This window comes from Alosa sapidissima, chromosome 1 (genome assembly GCF_018492685.1).
Source record: "Alosa sapidissima isolate fAloSap1 chromosome 1, fAloSap1.pri, whole genome shotgun sequence".
Classification (NCBI taxonomy): domain Eukaryota; kingdom Metazoa; phylum Chordata; class Actinopteri; order Clupeiformes; family Clupeidae; genus Alosa; species Alosa sapidissima.
The window spans coordinates 51,199,887-51,221,449 of record NC_055957.1 but is presented as its reverse complement, the minus strand read 5'-3'; the positions used below and the strand labels follow the sequence as shown (position 1 = coordinate 51,221,449).

General features: G+C 41.0%; 3 protein-coding genes across 4 annotated transcripts; 1 reads left to right on the top strand and 2 right to left on the bottom strand.

Annotated features, from left to right (window-relative positions):
• Window positions 1–24: 24 nt before the first annotated feature.
• jmjd4 (jumonji domain containing 4) lies at window positions 25–2,370 on the top strand. The gene is made up of 6 exons (XM_042095103.1): window positions 25–747; window positions 847–1,012; window positions 1,158–1,283; window positions 1,374–1,641; window positions 1,739–1,885; window positions 1,960–2,370. Exons 1-6 carry the CDS (start codon window positions 498–500, stop codon window positions 2,266–2,268), a joined length of 1,266 nt encoding a protein of 421 aa, XP_041951037.1. The 5' UTR covers window positions 25–497; the 3' UTR covers window positions 2,269–2,370.
• iba57 (iron-sulfur cluster assembly factor IBA57) lies at window positions 2,314–4,658 on the bottom strand. The gene is made up of 3 exons (XM_042095116.1): window positions 4,102–4,658; window positions 3,209–3,552; window positions 2,314–2,950 (listed from the first exon to the last, which is right to left on the bottom strand). The coding sequence occupies exons 1-3, from the start codon at window positions 4,440–4,442 to the stop codon at window positions 2,562–2,564; spliced, it is 1,074 nt and encodes a 357-aa protein (XP_041951050.1). The 5' UTR covers window positions 4,443–4,658; the 3' UTR covers window positions 2,314–2,561.
• A 4,017-nt stretch (window positions 4,659–8,675) lies between these two features.
• gjc2 (gap junction protein gamma 2) lies at window positions 8,676–21,327 on the bottom strand. Of its 2 annotated transcripts, none has more exons than XM_042102521.1 (2): window positions 21,201–21,327; window positions 8,676–10,917 (listed from the first exon to the last, which is right to left on the bottom strand). In XM_042102521.1, the coding sequence occupies exon 2, from the start codon at window positions 10,886–10,888 to the stop codon at window positions 9,635–9,637; it is 1,254 nt and encodes a 417-aa protein (XP_041958455.1). In that variant the 5' UTR covers window positions 10,889–10,917; window positions 21,201–21,327; the 3' UTR covers window positions 8,676–9,634. The 2 variants fall into 2 exon arrangements, with proteins under 2 accessions (XP_041958455.1, XP_041958456.1); XM_042102522.1 differs by lacking the exon at window positions 21,201–21,327 and adding an exon at window positions 12,577–12,821.
• Between the last annotated feature and the right edge of the window lie 236 nt (window positions 21,328–21,563).

Sequence of the window (21,563 nt, the reverse complement as noted above, 5' to 3'; positions counted from 1 at the left end):
GGGCTACCCGGCGCACAGTGTCGGTCGGCATCAGTACCGCCCACAAGATTCTGTAATTGAAGTAAACATGTAGAACATGACACTGCGCCTATGCCATTTCTTATGCCTAGCCGATCATTTATATATCCACGTAGAGGGACATGAGGAAAAAAGCTAATGGATGAAACAAAATCGATATAGTTTGCACAGATTTGCTATTGTTATCGCGTGCCCGTAGGCAACGCATTTTGCACGTACGATCTGCTACTTATCGTGCACTGCACCGCTGGGTTATTCTTGTACTTGGCTTAACGACGTTTAGGTGTATCTATGCATTCATGGGTCTTGTACCGTGAAATATCATGTTCGCCTAATGAAGTGCAGCATGCATTTACCACAAAGCAGTTGAATTGAAATATGGTGAACTGGGCTGGATGAACAAACCTCTGTCTTTAGTGACTGGACAAATCCGAATCTGAAACCTTCTGGATTGTGCTTGTGTCAAATTGTTCATCAATATGGACAGGGAAACATTACATACCTCCTCCGGTCTTATCAAAATACCCAGACAAACGCATCAGCGGTGTTCTTCTCATTTTGTCGACTACATCGAAAAGAACATGAGCTATTCCAGATTCTTTAAAAACTACTTGATTCCAAACCACCCCTGTGTTTTTTCAAAGAAGTTTACAGAAGAGTGGAACTGCAGGAAATACTGGGTCACAGAGGAGGGGAAGCCTAATTTCTCTAGGCTTCTGCAACAGTTTGGTATGTCAATAGAAACAGACACAGAGACACACCACATCACATAGACTACTGCAGATTTTTTTTGTGTGAAATTGTGCTGTTTCCATGTCATCCCAACAGAAGAAACACCAGTGCCTGTGGCAAACTGTAATGTTAAGGAATATAATGCAAATCCCAAGCAAATAATCCCATTTAAAGAATTCATCCAGTATTGGAGAGAATATATTCAAAATGGACACTCCTCACCCAAAGGATGTCTTTATCTGAAAGACTGGCATATGCACAGGTATGGGGGTATATTTATATCAATACAATTGTATTTTGTAAATTGCTGTCTGGTTAATTACTGCACATGTCCGTAAATGTACCTGTCTTTGAGGACATATGATATACACAGGTTGGTATTGTGTGTTGTTCTATGTTCATCTCAGGAACTTTCCTGAGCACAACAGCTACAGAACACCCATATACTTTTCTTCAGACTGGCTCAATGAATACTGGGATTCAATTGAAGTGGATGACTATCGCTTTGTCTACATGGGTCCTAAAGGCTCCTGGTACACATGGATAAGTATGAATTAAGTATTTTATAACAGTTGTTTATTTGTGATACTCACATGAAGCACTTCTTGCCTTTCCGGAGCCAGGACTCCCTTCCATGCAGATGTGTTCCGCTCCTACAGCTGGTCAGCTAACATTTGTGGGAGGAAGAAGTGGCTCCTCTATCCCCCCGGCCAAGAGGAGTTTTTAAGAGATCGCCATGGCACTCTGGCTTATGATGTTACAGCGCCAATGCTTCAAGATAAAGGGCAGTACCCACACATAGACAAAGCATGCCAGCCTCTGGAGATCATTCAGGAAGCAGGGGAAATTATTTTTGTGCCAAGTGGCTGGCATCATCAAGTTTACAATCTGGTGAGAACTAATTCAGTGGTCAAGTCTAGGGAAAGTAAATAATACCAAGTGCAGAAATAACTAGAAAATATAATTCAAACAATGGCCTCTTTTGCAGGAGGATACCATTTCTATTAACCATAACTGGTTAAATGGTTCTAATCTGGACATCATGTGGCAATTCTTACAAGATGAACTTGCCTCTGTCCAAAGAGAAATTGAAGAATGGAGGGAAACCATGGACTCTTGGCATCAACATTGCCAGGTATGAAACAAATATCAGTGACATTAAGTTTTGGTTATGAGTCGTGATTGAAACATGTTTCTGACTTTTTGCAGGTAATCATGAAGTCATGCACTGGAATTGACTATGGAGAGTTTGCCACATTTTTAAAGATAATTGCAAACAGTCGCATATCTTTTTTGAACTCTTATCCAGCGAGCAGCTCTCTTCAGTCAAGACATCTTGCTGAAGCCCTTGAATCTTTGGGTCCTCATCATGCAACATTTGACCTTCAAAGAGTCACTTATATTCTTGAAAGTATGCTTAACAATGAAGACTTCAAGAGACTTGACCCTTCAATTTTAAAGTTCCAGCCAGAGGCACTACTTCAAGAAATACGAGAGGCTACAAGGTCTAGTGTATGACAGTCAAACCCTAAACAAAACATTTCTCACCAGAAAACATACACATTTTGCTTTAAAATGTTTATTCAACAAACAAAATAAACAAATAATTTCTTTGTTGTGTTCTATTGTTGTGTGTGAATGATCATATTTCAAGTTTCAGAACCTAAATAAATAAAATCTAATATCTTATGTGTGGTCTTCAATGCAGTGTAGAACTAGTTAAAAAGCTGCCACATAATTTTCATTAAGGGCCAAACTTTGATGTGATCCTGATGTGTTTTAACAGAATGTTGTGCAATTTTGCCTTTGGCTCACTTGGCTTCTTTAGGCCACCATTCAGGCATGGAGGCCTGTAGAGTCACAGTGTCGTCATCCCCAGATGCCTTCAGTGCTAGTGGCTCTTTGGCGTGTGCCAAGCGGATGAGACTCAGTCCGAGTTCTCCTTTCCCAGCTCTGTACTTCCCTGCTGGTTTCCCAGAGTTTGTCTGCAGTGCCACTCCCTCCTTCAGTCCGTCGACTGGCGTGGATAGACACACGGGCATCAAGCGCTTGCGCACAACACCCGTGTGGTGGGTTCGGGCTGTGAGTTCCTGGCCAATGTAACAGCCTTTACTGAAGCTGATTCCATTCATGTACACCAGGTTGGATTCCAGTGGCAAAGCAACACCAGGAGGAAGATCGCTCACACCCTCTGGCAAGCCTACAATCAGACATAGGTAAATATAACAATATTCAAATACTGGGAAGTTGGACAGTACATTAACAATAGGCCTGAGTCTAACACACACGACACAAAGTACCAACTACTGCAACAACAACAAAAAAACACATCTTAGTCCATAATACTACTTCACATTCCCAAACCAACTTCATATGGATGGAATATGAGATACAGTAGCATTCAGGTAGCATTACACCTAAAATAAGAGGATACCACAAATAAATTAGATTAACATACCAATTTTATAACGGTGCCTGTGATACTCTTCTGCGTCTCCCACTTGAGCGGAAGCAATGATGTCCTTTGGATTAACTTCATGGCTCACAATCAGTCTCCACCCCATAAGCTCAGTTCTTGGGTCCCTCTCCAGCACAATATTGTCTTTGTTGGCAGTCACTTCTGGTTTGCCTGATGAACTGTTCTTGTCCACAGGTAACAGGGCCCATATGGCAAGTTCAGGACAAGGGGTGATGCAAACCTTACGGCGGATTTTGTACACCTTCAGATGCTTTAGGATTGCGTCTTTCACTGTGCTGTCACACTCCAGTAAAAGACTGGGTTCTGTGGAATTTCCTCTCAAACTAAAAAAAAAAAAATAATAATAATAATTCAACAACAAGGGGATTGATTTGGCACTTGACCATATTAACAGTAGCCACATTACTATCTAGGGTATACTACTTCCTAAAAAGTGATACCCAGCCTCACACATTTTCTAATTCATAGTTCAGTGGCCTGGCTTGATGAGATGGACTTGTTTCACACATTCAAACGCATAAGCCTCTCATTAATGCTAAGCACACCTAGGATTTATGGTTTTTCTGAATCCCTCTCCTGGAACCAGTCTAATATGAAAACAGGTCAAACAAACATGAACATGAATCCTACAACTAGCCCAGTCACCACCATAGGCCAGATATCTGTTACAACCAGACCTCCCTCCCCCTTAATTTGTGTTGTTATCAGTAGACACACAACTTCAACTGAAACTGATAAGTGTGAAACAATGCAGACATATTACTAATGCTTCATTCCAACTGTTCGGCTTCAGGACACCAGTTAGCTTATTGGACAAATAATTCACACTAAATAGTAACTACTGCAACGTGTGTAACACTCACACAGCCTACCTGTAAAAAATAAGGTCATAGAGCGTCCTCCCCTGCACATTCAGCATGTGTGAATACATGCATCTTTCGTCCTCCAGTAACTCCATGTCATTTGTAACAAGTCCTTGAAGAAATGAATTAGTCTCATGGCCATTGATTTTAACTAAAGTCCTGTGCGGCAAACTGTAATAAACAAAGTTAGCCGATCCACTTTTCGCCTGATCTTGACTGTAAGTCCTGAGTTGTAATTTTTTGTTTGTCCAAACTAAGGTCCTTACTGATGACAGAGTGAGGAACGTTTTTACAGCCTGCGTTCTCATAGCAGTGTTGACGACGCCTGGCAAGAACCCTAAATTGAGCATTGTGTACCCAGAATACTCACAGATTCGGTTATATGCTACTAGACGCTTATATTTCTATAGACACTCAATTAGAAGGACATCGAGGCATACATCGTATCGTTTTAGTAGCCTAACTGACGAGGATCACCATTTTACTTCCCACAATGCATTGCTCTATTGCGCAATCTTAGCGCGTGTATCCCAAAACTAGCTCTTTCTAGTGCGGTTGCTGGGTGAGTGACTGAACGTGGTTACGAAGGAAAAACATGTTTAAAAGTTTAACATAGTAGCTAAATTATTTGATACCAACACAGGCCTATTGAAGAGAGAGAAGTGTGCCTCACTTAAAAAAAAAAAAAAAACTTATCCTAACAATACTGTGTTAGGCCTATCACTGTAGCCTGAAGCTTGATCTATAATATATATATATATAGGGCCTATATATTCTTCTTAGCATACACAGACGAGTCGAGTGCTGTTTATAGGCTATAAGTCAGTCTTGAAATGGTCCCAAATCCCAAATAAGTCTAAACTTGTTTATCCAGCGTTAGGCTACTTCCTGAGTGTACAATGTGCCTTGGGTCACCTGTACTCTTATCTGCTTTTTTTGCCATTGCCTTAAGCTGTTTAATTCTGTCTGGCTGAAGACAGGTCTATTTCATATTTTACAGGAAACATGTCTGATCTCTTCCAAACAAGCCATAATCCATTAGCTTGCCATAACCTTGAGACACAAGAGTGCTCCCAGCATGTTTTGTCAGACATGCCTTGAATGCATGCTAATCACATGACAAAGACGACAAATGATTGTCCACACAAAGTAACGCCAAGGCCAGAGGCCAGTTATGTTCTAAAAGTCGCTGGGTGTATGTGTGACAAACGGCCTGAAGAGGGCAAGCAGAGCAAATAAAATGGCTGAGTATGCACTAGGCAGCGTTCATGACCTCCACTGACTAGCAGGCCACAAGGTTGTCCTCAGTTTTCCTCTCCTCATAGGCAGTCGCTGATAGGGCTATAATAAAAAAATGGCTGAAAAGCAAAGTGTAGGCCTTGTTAGAATTATGACCACTTTGATGGCTCAGGTTCATATTTTTTGACAAGATAAATGTAATCATGTTCCTTAAATTAGGGTCCTCAATGTATCCTAAATGTATTTATTAATGAGCGTAGCTAATGTGGTTATCTGCCATCCAAATATGAGAACCATAAACCCTTGTATCAAGAACACTTCAAATAAAATGCCATTACAGGCAAAGTGCAAAATCACACTAAGAACATAGTGAGCTAACCCACCGATGTGTGTGCTTTTATCTTGCTCATGGTATTAAATTAGGAAATAGATGACCTACCTTTAGTTAGACTTTAGCCTTTGCTCTTTGCCCACTATTTAAATTAGTGATGTAGTACTCGAGTCCGGTCTCGGACTCGAGTCCGGTCTCGAGACCAATTTCTGCTTTCTCGGTCTCGTCTCGGACTCGTTCCTTCAAAGACTCGGTCTTGACTCGGTCTCGGACCACAGTGGGAGGAGAAGGACTCGTAATTTCAGACCGAGTCCTCGAGACCAACGCATTTTTTATGTTCATATAAAAAAACAGACAACACATAACAACAATAATAATAAAATGCAATGTTGACCGGCATTATTTGAAAATGACATCCCATGGTGCAATGCAAAGATACTGCCGTCAGAGCCGTTTATTTATCTCTATGGCTCTGCTGCCGGTGAGTGTCTGTAGGTCAGCATAGTCCATATTAAGACGTTAAGACTGCTCCTCTAAACAATTCCCAATCTAGCTTAGTCTGTAGGCCTAACTGTTGATTATTAACTGGGGTGATATTAAATTATGAATATTAAAACTGAATTTTTTTTATGGTCTTGGTCTCGACTCGGTCTCGACTCCTAAAGGACTCGGTCTCGACTCGGACTTGCTTCCTCAAAGACTCGGTCTTGACTCAGACTCGACTGTATTTGAAAACCAACAGACTCGGTCTCGACTCGGTCTCGACCCTTCAAAGACTCGGTCTTGACTCGGACTCGGCATAGGCGGTCTCGTCCCCATCACTAATTTAAATAGTAATTAATTAAATTAGGGCTCTCATTTATGCACGCCAATAAATAAATACAATTATGAAGAAGATATAATGATCTGGGACATCTCCACATAGACAATATAGCATAATACAGTAGCCTAATATAACCTTAGTTTTTCAAATGCTGTAATTATTGCAATTAAGTATTCTTTATCCCGATGGACTGTGAATTCATAACATTTTAATGCTTGTAGTGAGAAATTATTGGAAACCATTATCATGACATAGCAGTGAATACTATTTGTATGAACATTTCATATCAATGCATAACCAATTACCAAGGATGGCAAAGTTCAAAAGGTCGCTTAGAATTCTATACTGTATAGCAGTTATCAACTGAAAGGTTAGGGCCTACATACTTGTTACTCTTTCTTATTATAATCTAAAAGGGGCCTTGGACATGTGTCATTAGAATTCTGATGGATTTTGACATAACAAAAAATACAATTTATGCATTCAGAATTATTGGAGGTATAAAAGCATTTTTCTATTCAACAAAATAAAACCTTTAATAAAATAGTGTAATGTATTGCAGTACACTGCATCATGTATTCCTCTGAATGAAGATGCCTGTGAATAATACTAAAAGAACAACATAGTATTAAGTTAATCCCAATATTTATTTCCACATTTGCATGAATAACCACACAAACAGTCTTTATTTTTAAGGCACAGACATTTAAAATAGTTTCTAAAAGGTGCTTTCCCATGCCTACACTGGGGCATTGTTTTATAATAATAATAATAATAATAATAATAACAGTAACAATAGTAGTACTAGTAGTAAATCAGTAGCAGTATCAAATGAGCTTTTCCCCCTAATTTATTGTAACCTTGGTAAAGTGTTCAGCCTGTCACATACTAGTTCATGGTTCCTCTAGGCCAAAGTAAGAGCTTGTGTATGTTTAAACTTTAAGTCAAAGAAATGTAAATTCCATATGAATTTTAAAGCGATGCAGATCACACTTTCAAATCTAAATCCATCAGTGGAAGAACATTCTGACTGGACTTATATTTCCTGCCGTAATCCAGAACCACAAAAGGAACAGCCTCGTCCCCAGACTAAGCCACTTCAGCGTAAAACATGCAACCAACACAACACCTGCTGTGGTCAGGACCTGCAATGTTTAGATTTGCTCAGCTGATGTGCAATGGGCCATCCTTGCAAATATCTGATGATGCATGTAACTAAATCCACATTCTCCCATGTCTCTAATAGACTTGTTGTGAGGTATTTGGCTTCACAACATACAACCAACACAACACGTGCTGTGGTCAGGACTTGCAATGTTTAAATTTGCTCAGTTGATGTGCAATGGGCCATCCTTGCAAATATCTGACGATGCATGTAACTAAATCCACATTCTCCCATGTCTCTATACTAGACTTGTTGTGAGGTATTTGGCTTCACAACATACAACCAACACAACACGTGCTGTGGTCAGGACCTGCAATGTTTAAATTTGCTCAGCTGATGTGCAATGGGCCATCCTTGCAAATATCTGACAATGCATGTGATGTATTTGGCTTCAGTAAACAGGTTGTAATATTATTTTGACTGGTTCATGGTTACATAATGTAGGATGCTTGCATTGTAATAAAAGATAAGAAAATGCAGGTTGTTTGCTTGAATAAATTGTTGGTTGAAATTGGAAATGCACATATTCTTTATGCACCTCAAACGTAGTTCACCAAGTAGCATATGTTTTGATGTCTCAAAACAGTATACAGTTGATGCATATGGTCAGACAATCAGAATAATGCTGACTACATAGCCTACCATAAATATTTGCATGTTGTTTGTCTATGCAATACGCCTACAGTTTCACAGGCCTACAGATTAATATCTGTATTTGAAAAGGTATTTTAATGGGCAATATATCAGTCAGATCAGAAATCCCAGTGTATTATCATGAGTCAGTGACATTATTAGTCTCATACGCTCACACTGGTGCAAAGAAACACCCAGAAAAAGCTTCTGGATTGAAAGGGAATTTTGTTCCTTCATACACTGTAGCTAACAATCACCAGGACACAAAACTGCATGCGCAATATGCTGTTGAACACACTCTGCTTCCACTCGAGTGAACCTGTCACTGGTCAGTACTTCTGGGTACATCGCAATGAATATTCCCAAATAAAATATATTCAAAAACAATAATGCAAGATAACTATTTTGTATTTTTAAACATGAATGATGAAGGGACAAAAATGTCATTTTTATGGTCGGCAGTTCCATGTAGCTCAATTATTGTGCTTAATGTAAATCTCATTTTGCATTACTCATATGTAATGTAAAAAAACTGTATAATGCCCATATTGAAATATAATACCTTTAAAAACCCAAACCCATCAAGAATCCTTATCCATAATTGTACACATTTTTAAACAAAACTAAGAATATTATTAACGCAAAATAAAGACGTAACTCGGTATATAAATGGATGAAGTTAAAACAATCCAGCGAACTGTATAAAAAAAATCAAACAATAATGGTCACTCTGTTGTAAACACCTTTTAAAAATAAATATTCTGATGTATATGTCAGTCATCCATCTGGAAAATAAGTGTTAACCAAAAGCTGCACACTTCATTTACCAAGTCCATGTGACGGGACTACTGATATTCATGCTAAAGAGCACACCTTATGATAACCTTTCTGAGAGATATCACTACGTGTAACATACAGTATCCTACTCACACAACTGATGTAAGACATCATGAGGAAGTACTGTAAACTGATATCAGACTGTTGAATACAGTATATATAAGGAGACTCATATCTAATATGATTCAGACATGCTAAAATTAGACCAGTAAGATACATGAAAAGTACAGAATGCTGAGGCTAGCACAAGGGAAAAACACATCTCAAATAATGTATGGAATATGGTAGACTTACATTTCCTTTCAACAAGTTTTGCTCCCACAGTGTTCATGATAACGTTTGACACTCTTACACTCTTTGACACTGGTATGTAAGATCAGGCACATTGTGCTGGATCATGTGGTGTTAGTTAATTTTTTTAGTCAGTAAATCTTTCCATACAGTACTGAATACTTGCATGGTCCCACTAATGCCCAGTCATTTGACACATCTACTGTACACTGTTGCAGTGACTTTAGATCCATACAGATGTCTTGCCATTTTTGACTATTGTTCCAGCTTTCTCAGTGGCAGCTTTGGGCCTCGCCCCCTGCTTTTCCTGGGCCGTGTTGACCCGGTTCTGTTCGGCCATGGTGCCCCCTGAGACTGGGCTGCTGGTTCTGGAGGTCTGAGGGTTGTTTTTGGTGTTGTAAGTCTGAAAGGCCATATCCAACTGCTCCTGGGCCACCCGTAGGTGGCGATGTAGACTGGCCAAGTCAGTGGGGATGTTCTCATCAGGGCTTATGCAGTGCTGCTCTTGGGCCACGTTCGCCATGTTCTGCTCGTGCGATATGAGACTGTTGGGCATCTTGCCAGGTTTGTCGGACTTAATGACCAGGTTGTATCCCGGGGGCGATGCTGGGATGTTCCTCGAGTAAGAGTAACTGTAGGCAGGCTGCCGACCTTTGTTCCTCCGTCTGCGGAGATTGTCTCTGAAGGCGCCAATGCCCAGGTGAAACATCTCGCAAACGTTGAGCACCAGGCACAGGCAACTGACCACATACATGATGAGCAGGAAGATGGTCTTCTCCGTGGGCCGCGAGATAAAGCAGTCCACCCTGTGGGGACACGGGATCTTATTGCACACGTAGGACGGATTGACTCGGAAGCCGTACAGGAGGTACTGGCCCACGAGGAAGCCGATCTCGAAGATGGCGCGGGACAAGAGCTGAATCACGTAGATCTTCATCAGGCCCTCCTGCACGATCCTCCGCCGTCCGTCATGCTTCTGCAGATCCCTACTGGGAATGTTGGTCACGTCAGGCTTTGCCTCCTGCACTTCCAAAGCATCTTCGTAGATCATCGGCTCTGCATCGTCATCCTCTTCCTCTTCAAGCACCTGTTCTAGTGGGTGGCTGTCTCGCCAGCGACTGTTGTGGTTCTTCCTTTGGTACCTGTGGAACTTTCGCCGCTCATCCTCTGAAGAGCGAGCGATTTTGTGGATGGCGTAGCCTAGGTACATGACAGAGGGTGTAGATATCATGATGATCTGAAAGACCCAGAACCGGACGTGTGAGAGAGGTGCGAATGAGTCATAGCACACATTGTCGCAGCCAGGCTGCTTGGTGTTGCAGGTGAATTTGGTTTGCTCGTCCGAGTAGATGGACTCGCCCCCAACGGCGGTCAGCACAATGCGGAAGATGATGAGAACAGTCAGCCACACTTTCCCCACAAAGGTGGAGTGGTTGTGGATCTCTTCCAGAAGACGTGTGAGGAAGCTCCAACTCATGGTGCTCAGCAAGTTGTTTCAACTACAGTCTGTGAAAACACAACAACTCAAAGCATTAGAAAGAGCAATTATTCACTTTGAAGCAGAAGCACAAAGCAATGTGTCCCCCCTTATCACTCTTTCAGACTGAGGTATTGTAAAATGAAAGAATGTCAAAAGATTGTTTTATTTGATAGTTGCTTAGCTCAGCTTGAGTTTGACAATACTCCAGTAAGACTGTTTTTCAAGGTGCGCAAACCAATTATTTTGGCGATTTGGCAGACAAGTGTGACATTTGGCCTGGGGTAGAAAACAGTGTGAGGGTTCACTTAGGGAGCGCAGGTGCTGCGGTGTTGTGGATTTGACTACATTCCATGCCTCCCACACTGTTTGCATTTGCTGTGTAGTTGAAGCCCTGTTTACACCCATAAGATGAACGGAGATTAACTAGGTCACACACGCCCCAGGGGGGTATGTAAGGTTAGTCCTCAGTTTGTCCTCATTTGTCCTCAGACACCCATAGAAGGAACACAGTTACCTAGTAACTGATTTCTGTAAATGTGTAAATGTTTGTTTTTCTGTTATTGTACTTCAGTCTCTTTCATTCTCAGTGAATCAGCCAGAGGTCTTTTATGAGTGTTGGCTTAAGATAACAGTACTAATTCAAAACAACAAACCAAAGCCGAAAACACATATATGGGTAGCATACAAAGTGGCTCTTGGTTGCGTGTCAACAGCAAGCAGTTGCTCTACATGCCTGCATAGATTTTGCTGTCATGACTTAACCATGGCATTCTGCTGATGCGCGAGATGCTACCTCCCCTGCCATCTGAAGAGGAAGGAATGCCCGATGCCAGGCGTGAAGCTCAGCGTCTGCACCGAGGGGAGAAAACTGCATGGGCACAGATGGCACAGTGGTGGGCAATTCCTAGTTGCGTGAGTTCTTGGGGACATGAGGTGTGTTTGCTTCACTGGAGCCACTTCTAAGAAAACTGTGAGAGCTTTGTTTGTGGACAGGCTGATGACATGGAAAGGGCAGTGGCTCAAAGCTTACACAATAAAGATGCTTAGGTTAAAGGTTAGCTCAGCACTCTGGGTCAGCTGTGACACTACCCATAATCAAAACGATTTCCAACGGCCTTTTTCCAGATAATTTTAATGACTAAACCGAGTAATACACACTATTTAAACAAAGAGAGTAAACATTGACTACTGCAATGTATCAATCATTTTGAAAAATGTATTTATAGGTACATGTTACACTTATAAGTAAAAGATAAATAATTTACATTATATATTTACGTTGCAGTATTTTTCCTCACCAAAATGTATGTCCTCACACCATAAAGAATCAGTAAAATTAATGTGAAATGTAATACTACATTTTGAACTACTATGAATTGTTATAGAAACAATCATAGACACAACCGTCTGAAAAACTGTACCAAGACTATACCAATTTTTTGTAAGTTTGTAATTACTGAACAGTAACAGCACAGCTAAAAAGGCAATACCGGCATCTTAAACTGAAAAATCACCTTTTCACATCACACAACTCCCAACACACAGAATTTGATACTAGTGAGAGCAATTGAACAAAGAAGTAGAATGTCTAAAAAGCCCTCTCCAATTGGTCACTTGCACTGACACTACTCATCAGGTTTCCAGGACTTGGGAGACGTTAAGAAGAATCTGACAACAACACCCACCTTGAGGAGTTGCACCCGTACAGCCAGTCCAGCCTCAACTTTCCCTGCATAGTTGCAGTGCTTTCTAAGTATCACCGTCCGAATGTCCTCCCTTACGCGGCCCATGGTCCATGGTGATGCGCTCGCCTCCCCGCACCCTAGCCACTGGTCGTGTGCATGGCGAAAGGCCAGGCGGCGGTGGCGGTGTGTGTGTGTGTATGTGTGTGAGACCGAGGACGCGGCTACTCGCTCAGCCCCTTCCTCAGAGGAACTGAGCCACTTTCCCTCTCTTGAATGCCTCACATTCTGCCCAAGTCTGGTTTGTATTACGCCAGCCTTCTGCCCAAGTAGGAAGCGTGGAAAGAAAAGACGGGGGTGGGGGGGGGGGGGGGGGGGGGGGTGCAAGAGAGCCAGGGGGATTTCGCCTCTGGCTTGCAACCCTGAATCTAGGGGTCAAGCATGAGGACGTTTGACACTGGAGAAGAAATGAGCACCCAGCTGGGTGAGCTCATTAGCAGTGGTCCATTCAGGAGTTGGGGTCTGTTTGTTTATTTATTTATTTTGGCATATAGACCGCTCTCCCACTCAAGTGTCATACATGCATGCTGCTGTGGACCTCTGCAGAAACAGAATCGCTGTGACAGATGTTGTGGGCTTGAGTTGCTCTCTCTCTTTCTCTCTCTCTCTCTCTTTTCTTTCTTTTTGAACATGCAAACAAAACACATGCACACCCAAATGCAAGAAAATGTGCACACACAGAGCTTACATTTCAAACACACACACACACACACACACCTATGAACGCATTAGACAGCGAACCTTTGATTTCGAAAAGAGCATCGGCCTCAGTGGATGGCAGAAAATGACCACGGTGATTGAGACTGCCATAGCAGGTCCATTCACAGAGATGGAAGACACTGTCACACAGTGCAGATCTGCTGGAGTGTGCCCCACTGGTACGCTCAGTCATATTCAGTGTCATAATATTTAAACGTTCCATCTAGGCAGCGAGCCAGAGATAGGCGTCTGTGGCAAGTTGTGCTCTGCGTTGCGCTGTGCCTTTCTGACATATGGCTCGTGTGTTTACACTGACGACTCTTTGTTAAGCGGGATGAGCACTGTAACACACAATATCACAAGTGTATGTGGCAAGCCTGTCTCTTAAAAATAACTCTGCTCTATTCGTAAACAGTACATAGCATATGGGTACAGCCTGCCCATTAGCGTTAAGTACTGTATTTAAGAGACAGAGAACGGTGCCCAGACTGCTGTGGCATCAGGAGCAGATCTGGTCAGACCAGGAACACATCTGGACCAGCTCCACTCTAGGGTTCTCGACTGTAGAGGGCACATAATACCTAGGTCACTTGGGCACAGTATGATCTTTTGCAAAAAACAGAGTTGGTACAAACAAATGCCAAAGCTTAAATGACTTTCACTTCCTCATCAAAAAAAACTCTCCTGCTCTGGAATCCCTCTGTCTAATACAGACACAGTTTTCAAATAATGTGTTCCCTTTTTGAGTAACTTAAGATAAAATTTGGCAAGTGACGAGAACTTTTCATGTCATCTAAGTGATTAAAACACCTTTTATGTTTTCTTCTAGGAAAGAAAATGTACCTGGTTTATGTTGAGAGAAGATATCTGTTTTTCGTCTTGGCAGATCTGTAAGACTGTCACAACACATCTACCTCTGCTTCTATAAAGCTCGGAGTTTCAAATAACCTATATGCAATATACTCAAAATAAAAAGTCTGGTGTGGCATATGAGAACAATAGTCACAAAAAGTCCTACAAGTTTAAAAGACTTTTACCAATCTGCATTGAGAACTCCCACCCCACCCCCATCTATCAGATAACATATTTACTTCTGGAACTTTCAGATATTTTACAGAATGGCCATTAACACATAGCTTCCGAGCTTCATGCTAAACAGTGTCACTTGAGATAATCTACAACAGCCTGAAACGTATGCAAGTGATCCTTTTGTAAATGTTATAGTTCCTCTGTGACAGGCCTGGCAGTCTCACATTAGTATGTTTCTATAATATTTCCTCATGGATTTCTCTCTGTCTCTCTTTGTTTAGCATTTATCTTAACAGAGGACAAGAATGTATATAAACAAAAAAACAGAACATTCAGAAATTTTCCGGTCAAGGTTTGACAGAGATATGTGTAAGTTCAAACCAGCCCCAGTTCCTTATGTAATGCTTATATTTTCCGCCAACATCAGGGAAAGAGACATGCCCTCATTGACTGGAGGGGTCATCCACACTCACAGCAGGAGCAGGCATGAGAGACTGTTGTATGCTCAGCGAACATGAGGCAGTAAGTTGGCTACAAAGGATCCCTGCCTTTTGCATTGACAACTGAGCAGGCTCCACCCCTCTTGCCTTGTGGTGTGCAGGATCCAAAGGCCTTGCCTTTATGTCAGCATGTCCAACAGAATACATTCAGCATGGCGTGGCCCCCCTGGTGCGCCCGCGGAGCAAGAGGGGCGCGGGAAGCAATGGAGCATTTGAGCGTCTGCTGCCCAACCATGTGCTCTTCCTTAAGGGTGTGACAGAGTCAGGCTAGCACGTGTTGCCCAAGTGGGATCATGCACATCTCTCCCAAATCTCTCAGCCACCCAAAGAGGCAGATGGCCGGTCCCATGACAAGCTCTGTTTACTCCAAGTGTGTTGGGATTTGAGAGGAAATGTCTGTAGATGCCTCTGATGTCTCCTTATACAGTAAGCACAGGTCTCTAAACACCATGGCCTACATTTTTCTTATGGTGGACCAGTTGTCAACAACCCTTAAGCAATCTCAGTTAAATGTTAAATATCCAAATATAATCATTTAGAGGTGAGCACATTTTTAGTATTTTAGTAACAAATTAGTTTTAGCATTATCAAACAGAGTAGACATGGAATAAACATGGCACACATTTTGTCCCAGTTAATTTTAATATCCAAAATCTATTTAATTGGATTTTACTATAAAAATCACATTCATCGTTTCGGATCAAATTAAATATTCAAATATAATAATTTAGAGGTGAGGACATTTTTAGTATTTTAGTAACAAATTAGTTTTAGCATCATCAAACAGAGTAGACATGGAATAACATGGCACACATTTTGTCCCAGTTAATTTTAATATCCAAAATCTATTTGATTTGATTTTACTATGAAAATCACATTCATCGTTTCGGATCAAATTAAATATCCATATATAATCATTTAGAGGTGAGGACATTTTTAGTATTTTAGTAACAAATTTTTAGCATCATCAAACAGAATAGACATGGAATAAACATGGCACACATTTTGTCCCAGTTAATTGTAATATCCAAAATCTATTTAATTTGATTTTACTATAAAAATCACATTTATCGTTTCAGATCATTTAACGAGAATGCTGATAATAGTATTAGTTGAATGCTGAATGTTGAAATGCTTTGAAATGGACTCTGGTGCAAGAAGGTTTCAAAGTGAAATGAGCATCCACCAGCCTGTCTGTACCCTCCCCAATGTCATCTTTGGAGTTGTTCTTGGGAAATAAAGTTGATGAAAGTGGACGAGGGCCATCGAGGGCCTTGTTTACGTAACAGATCAGGCTACGCCACGTGACTAACATGAGCCCTGGAGTAAGAGTGACACAAGGCACCAGCAAAACTACCATGCTATCCCAAAACCCTCATCCTCAGAGCCACACAAACACACACGCGCACTCACACACACTTGCAAACGCACTCAGACAAGCAATGGAGCCATCATATCAAAAGAGGGGCTATCCACTGGGCAGCCTCAGAGAAGTGGCAGTCTCATTTGTGCATGTCTCTTCTGGATCAGCCAGGCCTTTGGCAGCCTGGGGTCAGCGGCCCCTCAGCCGGCTCTGACGGATACTGGCGTCCACTGAAGCGACTTGGAACGGGAGCCCAGAGGTGAATGCCAACATTGCCCTGGAAGCATCCCCCAGCCAGGCCTGAGTCTCCGAGTCAACTAACACTTGCATTAAAGTGCATGATGATCTGCAAACACCAGAACTTCACTTCGCATTGGAGATCAAATGCAATAAAGTATGTCTGATTTGGAGTCCAAATGGTGTGAGCTCAACTCACATCACCCCAAACTGAGAGCTCACAAGCTGGGAGGTCACGTTCACAGCACATGTTTTTATTTTGCCATAGACAGTGGGAGATGACAAATATCCAACATTTTCCAAATCTAAATTAAATATCTAAACAGTGTCTAAATATCTTTGTTAAGCACAGAAAGGAGATATACAGCCATTTAAACTAAATAGAGAAAATATCTATTTATTTATATGATTTTAAAACAAAATACGGAAAACTGGTATATAAAAGACTTTCCATTTAATAATGTCTAGAAGCTTCTTTGTGACATAGATTTCTCAGAAAGGCAGGAGACAAGTTCAGTGCAATCATGGCCTCTGGGCTTGCCATCATAGAAACATATGATTTTCTCACTGTAAGTGGACATAAAGCAAACATACACTGCATACAGTATGTTGGTCATATGGTGAAGATTCCCCTGTAGCCCCAAAGAGTCATCATGAAGTAAATGTTGGCAGAGATGGTGCAGTCATGCCATGTGTTTCTACTACAGCTGTTTGAAGATGGAAAAGAACACTAGCAAACAGTCTCACTGTCAGTGACATCAGCTGGGCCCTGTGCCGATACGACAATGGCCTTGACTCAGTCAGCAGGCACTCGTTCCTGTAGAGTGGCCAGACACTTATAATCAGCCCTCAATGATCTGCAGGGCAGCATTTTTGCTTCTGGGCATCACATGAAACATCTAATTATAGCAAGTGTGATTACAGCAACTTAATTAGCCTGAACTCAGTAATGGTATATGATGTATACTGTACATTTCAGTGAAGTCACTGAATAGTTTTTAAAAGTGGCCAATCTACTGTATCTTCAGACACAGAGGTCACAGATTATGACACTGGCCATCTGATGTGCTCTAGCACCCTTTAATCATAAACTAGTCAAAAATCTGTATTTGGCTGTCCAAGTCAAAAGCAGAGGGAAAGCCTAAGGAAATGCCCTTGTGTTCAGGATCACTTGTTTGTTCAGAGTAGAGCATTAAGTGTTATTAAGGCCAACACCCGGAATCGCCCTGCCAAAGGCTCACTGCTGAGACAAGATTTTGACTTTCATTATGCTATCATGGATGGCTTACATATTAATAATTTAATGGATAAAACATTGACAGTAAAATGTATTACTCTGCTATTTCATATTTTGCATCCCCCGGGCTGTAGCATGACTGTTGGTACAAGACCCAATAATAAGAACAAGTGGATCAGTGTAATAAAAAGAGAAGCACAGTTACGTTAAAGGAGGGGAGGGGGCACAACTGGCCAAGGCACCTGTACCATCCTTGGGTCCATGTCCGACCCGGCTCATCTCCTGATCCCACCCCATCTCTCTCTCTCCGGCTCATCTCCTGATCCCACCCCATCTCTCTCTCTCCGGCTCATCTCCTGATCCCACCCCATCTCTCTCTCTCCCACTCGCTTCCTGTCAGTCTCTGCACTGTCCTATCTTATAAAGGCAAATAAACTAAATAAACTATAAAGGCAAATAAACTAAAAATAATAATAATAATAATAAAGAAGTAATGCCTTTGACATTTTATTCAATAAAATAGGCCAATAAATAAAAAATAAAAAAAGATTGGTGAAGTCTTGAGGGAAGACTTTTTTTTATTGTTTTACAAAAAGGTATAAACCATGCTTTGTTCAATTTCTTGAACCACTAGATGGCAGTCATTGGAATGACAATGGCTTCTTGCATAATGCTGAATGAGACAAAGTTTCTACTGTCAAAACAGAATTACGGTACAGACTGTATTACTACAGCATGTGAAGCAGTGTAACAGAGACAAATGTTTTTTTTTTTTTTTAAAAAACAAGCAAATAATAACAACAACAACAGATTAGTTGGCTACACAGTTGCCAATACAATTACTTTAGTTCTAGGGCAACAGAGTTAACCCTTAAAACCCTTTTATTAGCATTAGCATTTTTTGTAGTTTTTTACATTACTATGTTATAAAGACTTTACAGAGGTCTCATGGGCAATACTGACTATCTTATATCCTTTTTTTCAGCACAACCTAAGCAATATGATTACAGCAATGGCATTTCTTTTTTAACCAACTATACACAAACATGAGCAAAAAACATAAAAGAATATTTCAAATCTGACTGATTTATTATCAAATAAATTATTGGCAAAAACACAAATACATAGATTAAACGTTTTTCACTTATTCTGAAAAACATATTGTGGTTGCAGTAATGTTGGTTCTACTTTATGGATCCGAAAACCGATCAATAGACACCAGCTTGACTTCAATTAAAGTGTAAGTCAGTTAAAATCAGTCAGTTGCCAAGGTTGCGTAAGCGGCACGGGGCCGCGCTGGCTGAGTTTTAAGGGTTACTCCTGGGCAATGCGTACATGTACTGCACTTTCAACAGGGTCACTGGTCAAAGACAGGGAAATGGAACAGAACTGTTCCGTGACATTGCCTCATTGACGAGTCACTAATCATCAACAGTATCGACAGACCAATCTCCAGATCATTACCATTGGCTGGTGAGTTGTATTTGCGATTGCCACAAAGTTTTAGAAGTCATGGTCATCATACAGGTATGTGGGTGGAATTAATTACGTCCTTGACATAGATTTTCACGTTTCACTAAATGTGTACACAGTAAAAATCACTAGATTAGGTATGCCAAAGTCCAAGGACTTTCTAGTATGCATGCTGTTATTTGAGGATGAGTGACATCCTTCTGCCATATCAAAATATATGCTGAGTGTTCAGTCCATCAACCCTGTAGAGGTTGAAATACCACCTCTGCCAGAGGACCCATGCTGTATCACCTCTATCTTACAGTGATATCTAATAACATAAACTGTAAGCACAGAGCACAAAATCATAGAATGTCTAAAATGGAAAGAGCAGTGTTTTACTCTCACATGTTTTACTCTCACGTTCTTGTATATTATGCATGTATCTCGGGATATACTTTTTTCAAATGATATATTTTTTTCCTGCTGCAGACATGTTGTTTGAGAGGAAGGCATCAGGTGCTCTGCCTGAGGTTTGGCCACACATACTCCCTGTGCATCCATCCAGCTCTGTCAGTTTTTGAAGTGCAGGGCAAAAGCAAGCTAAGGGAAATTATATGAAGGGCAAGAAGTGATGTCTCTTTGGGTTGTATGCAGCATGAAACTGGCTTAATTCATGCTTAGTATGCAACTTCATTATGAAATCATATGCCCGTGGTCTATCTTTTAAAAAATGTGATAGTCTGTGATAGCCATATATGGCAATTTACTATCACCATTGCATGGAAAAACACCAGTATGAATTTTAAAAATGATTCAATGTGACAAATTCATGTCTCACAGTAAAGTGGTCGGTACACTGTGGTAGGTTGGCAGTACGGGGATGGAAGGGATATCCATTATTTCAAACCACACAGATCATCTGTGCTGAAAAAATATGAATTCTCATATGAATTATACTTTATGTAAGGAAATGGTTAAAAAGGTTGTTCTCACCATTACCTTTCACATTATTCTAAATAGTAAATAGTAAAAAATAGTATAATTGCACTATAAGAAGGATAATGTGTTTTGCCATAATGAGTAATTAAGTATTAATATCATTCATTGGTATTGCTGATGTTGTAAGGATTGCCTCACGTCAGTTAAGCAATCTGGCATAGAGCATAGCTGACCACAAGAGAAATGATGGACCTGTGAACCTGATGAACTACACCTTCTGCCAAAGCTGTCTGAAATATTTGATGGCATGATAGCAGACCTAAGACAGACCATGACTAACACAAGAACAAAGACATCATGTTCACCCTAGTGTTTGTTCAAAGGTAAATGACCTATGAGGAAATGACCTCAGATAAAAAGAGATTCCGGGAAAGCAGCATATCACTGAACTTAAACTTAAATAATCCCTCAAGAAATGATCGCAATTTGTATGAACTTTGTACTTTGCACAATAATTATTTTTCAGTGTGTATAGAAACAAGAAAACGATTATGTAAACAGTGAAACCATTTGTCTGCAGTATAAACAGAATTCTGTGGGTTGGGGGCAGCTCTCTTATGGAGAGCCCAACTGCCTCGGGCGATGCAAATGCACTTAAGATCAGGCAAATCTATACTGTATGTTCATAAAAAAATAAGCCAGAAACATCGCAAGACATCTTCATTACCACAAAGCAAAGCACAGCAGAATGCCTCTATTTTCTAACATAGATGAACCACGTGTATACATGAAGTCAACTATTTATTTATATTCAACACTGCAAATGAGAATATTTGATATGAGCAACATGGTGTCCAATATGTTCAAATTAAGATTCAAATGCAGACAAAATCTGTAAGACAAACCAAAATATGTGCAAAACACTTCTTTAGTCATCTAACCTCTCACTAATAGCCATCTCCTCCACAGTCAACAGTTTAAGACAGGTCTGCATTCGTCCCAATGTCACATTTCAAATAGTGATGCTGTTCCCATAATTATGTCAGAGTCTCATGCACAGGAAGGAGCTTGAAGCATCTGATGGACCCACGGAAACTGAAACACATACCTCTCCATGGTGGGTGTTGGGGGGCCGAAGAAAGCTTTCCCAATGTGCCAGCACACAACATCCAGGGATGACTTTCAGGCTGCTGTCCACAACTAAGGCTCCATGGCAGGATGAAGACTGAGACAATGGGTCATTTTTCTTCAAAACCCCTCACCACCAAGTACAGGGAGGGACACTCAGGGATCCGACCTCTGGCCAATGGCCCCATTGTTCAGTGGGCTGTTGCATCTGTGAATGAGACTCTCCTGATGGCATTTCATCAGTCAGGACTTTCATATGCAGTTCTAAACCCATCCTTGCAAAAGCTGAATCCATCAAGCGTGCCTCCTGCACACACCAAAATGTGTATGAGGTTACTGTACA

Bases quoted from the DNA above. Each gene is read 5' to 3' on its own strand.
- gjc2 (XM_042102521.1), bottom strand. From the start codon at position 10,888: ATGAGTTGGAGCTTCCTCACACGTCTTCTGGAAGAGATCCACAACCAC.
- iba57 (XM_042095116.1), bottom strand. From the start codon at position 4,442: ATGCTCAATTTAGGGTTCTTGCCAGGCGTCGTCAACACTGCTATGAGA. The intron at 3,553-4,101 runs GTAGGCTGTGTG...TTTTTTTTTTAG, and splicing joins TATGACCTTATTTTTTACAG to TTTGAGAGGAAATTCCACAG. The intron at 2,951-3,208 runs GTATGTTAATCT...GTCTGATTGTAG, and splicing joins CAGGCACCGTTATAAAATTG to GCTTGCCAGAGGGTGTGAGC.
- jmjd4 (XM_042095103.1), top strand. From the start codon at position 498: ATGGACAGGGAAACATTACATACCTCCTCCGGTCTTATCAAAATACCC. The intron at 1,284-1,373 runs GTACACATGGAT...TTCCGGAGCCAG, and splicing joins ATGGGTCCTAAAGGCTCCTG to GACTCCCTTCCATGCAGATG. The intron at 1,642-1,738 runs GTGAGAACTAAT...CCTCTTTTGCAG, and splicing joins ATCATCAAGTTTACAATCTG to GAGGATACCATTTCTATTAA.